Source organism: Scardinius erythrophthalmus (genome assembly GCF_964197995.2).
Source record: "Scardinius erythrophthalmus genome assembly, chromosome: 10".
Taxonomy (NCBI): Eukaryota; Metazoa; Chordata; class Actinopteri; order Cypriniformes; family Leuciscidae; genus Scardinius; species Scardinius erythrophthalmus.
The window spans coordinates 8,853,814-8,861,096 of NC_138230.1; the positions used below are offsets into that span (position 1 = coordinate 8,853,814).

Genomic DNA, 7,283 nt, shown 5'->3' on the forward strand with positions numbered 1-7,283 from the left:
CTCATCCCCCCTCTCCCTCCTCTTCTCCCTCCTCAAGTCACTGAAAGTTAAATTAAGAATGTCTATATATCGCATATGGTGTATCTTGTGAATGTGTTGTTTTTTCCTTTTCATGTTTGGTATCATTTTAAGGGTCTCAGTGCGATTGGTAAAATGGTCTTAATTTCATTGCAGTCATTGGTTTAATGAAAAAGATTGAGAACTTAGGAGAATCATGTATCTCTCAGGCTGATATCTCTTCGCGATATCTCAAGAAACCAGGTGCTACCCCCCTGGGGTACATGGATTGGCCCAACCAACTCTAAACAACATTTGTTTAACCCCTTTTGTTCTGGTCTGGTATTTAAGGTGAGGGGACAGAGCAATCAGGGGGAATCTTTTACCGGGATCATCCCCCACACAGTAATGCATGGCAGTATTTTCCTGTTGGAAAATCCTGACACATTACTGTGTGTCTTTGTCAGGAGAACATTGCTTACTTTTAGATTCATCTTTGAGTAAATGTATATTTGAATTGGCTTTTAATAAATTACTTCTGTAATTGGCATAATACATTTTTACCTGACAAATAAATGTTACATCTTGATTTATTCTGAAGTATTCTGAAATCATTATTTTAATATATTTAAGGAGGCTGGTGCTACCGCAAACTTAGTTAAGGTAGGTCAAACTACAGGCACATGAATGAACGGAGCAGTAGGCACGTCATCTTGGAGACCTGTTGATTTCTGTCTATCACTGGTTTAGCAAGTTGTATGGAAATGGCTAAAATAAACTACACTCTCTAGTCCGTAAGCAGTAGGCGACTGACTTTAGGGGTATATTAGCAAACCCTACATCCTCTGACTCAAATCAGAATTAACAAGTTTGTGTCCGTGAGAAACACGAATTGGCCGACGTGATCTCTGTGCGGCATTCGGGTCCATAACGTATTAATAACTGAAAGTATGGGATAATCAGGATAATCAAAGATCTAAATTAATTCATAATCGATGTTTATGATTAATTTCTAATCAGAAATACGATCTAAATTTGATTATCATTTGAAATTGGAGTCAGATCAAACGTAGAGCTAAAGTAATACTAAAACTAAGTTCCAATAGATTAAGTGAACTTCACTGGAGCGCTGAAAAGACATACACGCTTTAAACCTTCGCCAGGCCGTTGGATTCCGTCGTTGGGCCAATGGGTGGTCCTTACATATATATATATATATATATATATATATATATATATATATATATACTGTATATTACATATATATATATACGCAAATATAGCTGCGAGCAGCGATGGAGGGCCCAGCCACCGGCTTGGGCCCGCAATCACTGCCCGCAGCTATATTTTCTAATTTGTTCTGTATTCTCATGGTAAAACATACTTTGGTATTACCACGATCATAAAAACAGCCTTGATATAATTTATCAATGTTTTCATAGTTTGGTTTATTTTCATGTAAAACTTTTTTTTTTTTTTTTTTTTTTCATTTCATTATGAAAAGTTGAAATAAAATATTTGTTAAACAAGCATTATATTTTACATTACAATTTGCAGAAATTATAGATTTTAACAATAAAAAAATGGCATTTTTTGTTTTAAACAGGTTTTTAGATTTTTTATTATATAAATCATTATTTTCATTGTGTATTTCCAATTAGGTGTGTAAACTCATTTATTGTAGGCTACTTGACAGGTGTGATCATCAGAGGGTTTGAGTTTTTACCTCTATTATTAGGTTCTGGGCTAAAAAATGGATAGAGTTTCCCAGTGAAAGACTGATCAGTGAAAGAGTAGAGATGAGAGCTGGACTCCACATCATAAAAGGAGACCAGACCCTCCTCATAATCCACAAACACACCGACCCTCTGCGGCTTCACTCTCACACACAGAGAGACACGAGGACCAGCAAAGGCCCAATATTCATTCTCATTCCTCAGAACCACGGTCCAGTGTCCATTACTGGGATTCAGTGTGATCACTCCACTCCTGCTAATGGATTCTCTGGCCACTCCTAAAGTCCATTCAGTCTTTCCCTTCACCTGCACCTCAAAATAAAATCTCCCTGAGGAGAATCCCTCCTTTCCCAGGACATTTACACATCTATCAAATCTCTTTGGTTTGTCTGGGAGTTTCTGTATAATGTCTCCACATCTCACTTGTTTTCCATCATCAGACAGGATGAGGTAAGGATGAGCTGTATCAGGATCCAGAGTCACATCCACTGAGAAAATAGAGAATATAAATCACAAATTCACAATACAGATATTTAGTGCTGATGTTTGTAATATGTAATCAGTGTTTAATCATACTGTGGGTCAGTGATGAAGCTGTGAGTATCTGAATGTAATCTAGTGTAGTGCAGACAGCACACTGTACCTGCATACTGCTGTCTCCTCTTCAGTTCTGTAGAGACACATGACAATAAAACACCATCAGATCTTTTGACATGTTTATGTGTGGAATTATAGACAAGATTTAAGGTTATATTTAAAGAATTGTGTTTTAACATCATGTTTTATCTGATCAATGTTTCTCTGCTGATATTTAGAGAATCCCTGAACTCCTATTGTGTTTGAGCTCGAAATATTCCTACTTTTTAGAACATCTTTGGGAATGTTTTGTGAACATTTTATGAAATTTTTATTTTAGATATTGTTATGGCTAATGTTATTCATCTCAGTTTTGGAGTGTATTGTTGTGGTTATTCAGCAACGACAACACTATAAAAAATAACCTTAGAGAAAGTGAAAATGAAAGCCCAGCACTGCGAAGCTGTTTGATACAGGTCAGAAATATTCCTAAAAAAAAAAAGAACAAATCTGCATCTTAAATTCATGATGTCTATCAATTTGATTTTCTTCTGCTAAACTGATTTAATCTGACACATAATCACAACATTTAGATGAAACCGCTGAAAAGACTGAAAATGGCAGAAAATTAATGTTTCTTTCTGTTGAAGATGATAAATATATGTATCTGTATGGTGTATTTGATATTGCTGTACCAGTTAGCATGAGTTTCTCCTGTAGAGAGTCCTGCAGTTTAGTCAGAGCTCTCCTCAGAGTCTTCAGACTCTCATCAGTCTTCACACTGATCTCAGACCAGTTCCTGGTGTTTCTAGAGCTGCACAGGGATGAGTAAATCTACAGCAGGAGAGAGGAGAAATCCTTCAGCATGGGGAGTGTTATGGTGTCATATACTGCATTATCATTGATCAGAGAGATGTTGACTGACCTGTAGGAGGTGGAGGTGATCTTCAGTGTGTGAGAGCTGCTCCAGCTCAGTGTTTCTCATCTTTAGCTCAGTGATCTCCTGCTCCAGCTCTTCAATGAGCTCTTCCTCCTGTTTCTCTGCTGCTTTCTGCTGCTCCTCCATCATCTCCAGCAGTTCAGTCTGACATCTCTCAATGGAGCGGATGAGATCAGTGAAGAGCTCCACACGGGCTGCTTTCTCCTTCTCTGTGTTTCTCTGATCAACCAGGACAATCAACACATTATTAGCTGTATTCATATTACAGAGTACAGACATCCAGCAAGCAAACAACCACAATTACTCACTTTCCTGACTTCTGCTGAGTGTTTGATGTATTGAATCTTCTTGAATCTGTCCTGGATCATCTGCTGTGTGTCTTGAATCATCAACTGAGTCTATGAACATAGAAAATTTGATTGATGGAATGACATGGTAAGGGTAATAATGACTATTTTAATTTATAGGTGAAATATTTTAGTATTGTTAGTACTTAGTACTCACTTCTTCTAAAGAAAAAGTGTTGTGGTTCTTGTGATCTCCGTCAGTGCAGGACACACACACGATAGTCTGATCATCTCTACAGAACAGCTCCAGAGGTCTCTCATGTTTCTGACATATATAGTCCTCCAGATTACGCACAGGATTGATCAGTTTGTGTTTCTTTAAACCTGCCACTCTCGAATGAGGCTCCAGGTGAGTTTCACAGTAAGAGATCTGACACACCAGACACGACTTCAGGGCTTTCAGCTTTCTTTCCTCACAGATGTCACACAGAACTTCAGCTTTTTTCTCAGGACTTTTCTTTTTATAGTGATGTACGATCTCTCTGAGTGTGGTGTTAATCTTGAGATCAGGTCTGTGCTTGAATGTTTCTTTACAATATGGACAGTTGCAGGTCTGGCTGTTGTCCCAGCACTTATTCAGACAGGTCTTGCAGAAGTTGTGTCCACATGGAGTGGTGACTGGATCAGTGAACACGTCCAGACATATAGAGCACTGAAGTTCCTCAGTCAGTGGACCGCTGGAGGAAGACATCGCTGGAGAGAGAAATGAAGAAGATAAATCACCTGCATTAGTTTAAAGTCAAAATCTTATTGAGAGAATGTCCAGAATGCGCAGAGCTTAATTCTAACCAATGCGAGGCTATTTTCAAGATAAAATATATGATAGATTTGAAGGGGTTATTGACTCACCTGGAGGATTATCCATACTCCCTTTCCTTTCTCGTTTATTTGTTGATGGTGGGAAAGATTCTGCCATTGTTCTTCACCTCTTCATGCCTTTTCAAGGCAAAAGAAAATAACAACAACAACAGAATAATCTTAAATAGGAAATGTTGTTTACATTAAAGGACAAGTACAGATAACCCCCAGATAACCTCAGTGTTTTTCAACCGCGGAAAGAGCTAAATAAAACAGCTCGAGAACAATGATGTTACATTTAGCCTACCTCAAAATGAGCTACATTTTATATGTGCACTATATTACATATTTATTATATTTTTACTTAAATAATTAAAATAGCCTATTATAATGTTGTTATTATAATAAAATTCGCATAATATTTAATTTGAGTTGTTATTTTTAACCTTTATTTATAATACCAGCTGACAGGGCTCTCTCTCTGTAACCTGTTTACAGCATTAAGTGACATATTTTTGTTTCTACTGTAGCCCCGACCCCCAATAACGTGAATCACAATATTTGACGTGGGCTGGATTTTATTGGATACAACATGAGCTAAAAATCAGTTGAAATGTGATGTTTTCAAATCTAATTTTGACCGGACCTGAAACGGAAACAGAAGTAAAACATTGCTTATTCTAGGACGTGCATTTATTGCATGGACTTAGCAAAAACATAATGTCAGTGTCTAAAATGTGTGAGCACAGTTCAGTTGAATGATAAATAAAAATGTCACTTAATGCTGAATTTATGAAACTGTTTGCAGAAATAACCACATCATGGCAGGTAGCCTACAGATAAAGTTTAAAATTCCGTCACTTTAAGATAACGAGGAACAGATTGTTTTTCTGAAAGAGAGTGTAGCAAAAGTCTGATATCATGCTTTGCAATGTAGAGAAGAAATTGAAAGCTTCATAGGCCTACACAGACACTTTAGCCTATTGCAGAGTTATTTAGTTATTATACAATAACATGACCAATAACAGCTTCTGTAACTATAAGTAGGCTTTAGGCTATGTCTTGTCATTGTTACTGATACGCCCTTTACATTTCCTTTCTCATATGGTGATATGAAATAATCAAAATGAGAAATAAATCACACGTGTAGCCCCGCCGCGATCTGCAGACTGCAGCCAGGTCCTTCTCCAAAGGTTTGTTAGTGTCTGTGTAAGGGTCATATCCACTGATCTATATAGAATGTCATTATATAGATCAGTGGTCATATCCTATTTCTTAAGGCTTTATGTCGTGTGACTCAAATTAAAGAAAGCCCAAACTTTGCTTGACAAGCAATCAAATGACATATTTAAATACAATTCTGATCGCTTCCATTTCAGTGCAGTGAACAACTAAAATAGTTGAGTGAGTTTTTGACATGATTTAACCCTCGGGCCAGTTGCATATAAAACTATTATGTTAAGACTGTCTTAAGAATTAAATAGCAGTCATCGCTCTTTCTTTTCAGTTTCAAATTACACCAATCTACGTTTTTATGCACTGACTTTAAAAAGTTATGAACAGTCTTAAAGAAAAAAATTGATTACCTTTGATTAACTAAGGACTAGCGGTTTATGCAAACGGCGCTGGTTCTGTTCAACTTATTCCAGTTCGACATAAACCTACTAAACCAGTTCACTTCCATTAGAAACCTGTTCAGCACAATCTCTCTTATATTTCTACCTGTGAGGATCAGATGTGTCCACAAGACTCTTTGAACGGATCAATAAATATTCTGTAGTTTAAAGAGGTTGATCGTTTCAGGAGTCCATATTGTTGTTGATCAAGTTTTGCCCTGTCCCAATATCCGCACTTGTGCCCCTCAATGCGCGTTCTCGCTAAGGGGTGCAAGACCGTAGGGTGTCCCGATCCTCTAATAGTGTTCTCCAGGGGTGATCATCAGCGCATTTAATGCACCCCTTTCGCAAGTGCGCATCAGAGCTCACTTTGCTAGAGGCTATTACCCAGAATCCTTGTAGTGTCATGACGTTTCGAACAGCTGGTCGGACGCCGGGAAAACTCAGAAGAAAAAGGAAGCCGTGTGGTGAACAATCCGGTCATTTTGAAGAGATGGAATCCCTAAATCCCGCTGCTATATGCAAGGTAAGATTAAATTAAATTGTATATTGTATGTAAATTGTGTATATTCTATAGCTAATATTTAAAATCTCAAGTTGCTTCAATAGCAGAGGAGAAAGACCGCGAAATTTAAAAATACCCAGCAAGCAATTTTGCGTATTAAAGACATCTAATACGCTGATTTCACGCAGCCGTTATTTTGAAATCGAAAGCGAGGCTCCGGTGGGAAGAAAACCGGAAGTGTCGCCTTTAATCACAGGAGAGTCGTGAATGCGATGGCGTATTGTTGTGTTTAATGATGTTGTGTCAATTCTAAAACTGTACATACATTTCTTTCATTCTTTAGACTATATACAGTGAAATTCATTTATAAATAAAATATTTTTTTTATATAATTCAGAAAGTAAACAAAGAAGCAGGAATGAACTATATACATATCCTATATTGGATATTAACATCCAATAGTGTAAATCGCGGCAGCAGCTTCAGGTTGGTAGTCCAAAGGCATTGTTGTTTATCTTTACTTCCGGGGTTCTTCCCACCGGAGGCGATATTTTTTTTTCCCAGGAGGGTAGGGGAAGACTCATTAATATTCATTAGGGAAGTCATCACTGATTGGTCTTTACCCCAGTGACGGGTAGGTTTAGGGGCGGGGTTGGGGTAGGTCATCACATAGACCCCAGTGACGGGTAGGTTTAGGGGCGGGGTTAGGGGTAGGTCATCAGACCAATCAGTGATGACTTCCCTAATGAATATTAATGAGTCTTCCCC

At 37.8% G+C, this 7,283-nt stretch overlaps 1 protein-coding gene across 2 annotated transcripts; it reads right to left on the minus strand.

Annotated features, from left to right (window-relative positions):
- Positions 1-1,484: 1,484 nt before the first annotated feature.
- Positions 1,485-6,730, minus strand: LOC308697515 (E3 ubiquitin-protein ligase TRIM39-like). Of its 2 annotated transcripts, none has more exons than XM_081376823.1 (8): positions 5,981-6,730; positions 4,446-4,532; positions 3,754-4,289; positions 3,558-3,647; positions 3,235-3,468; positions 3,005-3,143; positions 2,377-2,403; positions 1,485-2,221 (listed from the first exon to the last, which is right to left on the minus strand). In XM_081376823.1, exons 2-8 carry the CDS (start codon positions 4,510-4,512, stop codon positions 1,683-1,685), a joined length of 1,632 nt encoding a protein of 543 aa, XP_081232949.1. In that variant the 5' UTR covers positions 4,513-4,532; positions 5,981-6,730; the 3' UTR covers positions 1,485-1,682. The 2 variants fall into 2 exon arrangements, with proteins under 2 accessions (XP_081232949.1, XP_081232950.1); XM_081376824.1 differs by having other exon boundaries at positions 6,117-6,408.
- Positions 6,731-7,283: the final 553 nt, after the last annotated feature.

Excerpts from the sequence above, each read along its gene's own strand:
- LOC308697515 (XM_081376823.1), bottom strand. The coding sequence starts at position 4,512 with ATGGCAGAATCTTTCCCACCATCAACAAATAAACGAGAAAGGAAAGGG. Across the intron at positions 3,469-3,557 it reads ACTCAGCAGAAGTCAGGAAA|AGAAACACAGAGAAGGAGAA; the intron begins GTGAGTAATTGT and ends CTGGTTGATCAG. Across the intron at positions 2,222-2,376 it reads GAGGAGACAGCAGTATGCAG|TGGATGTGACTCTGGATCCT; the intron begins GTACAGTGTGCT and ends CTATTTTCTCAG.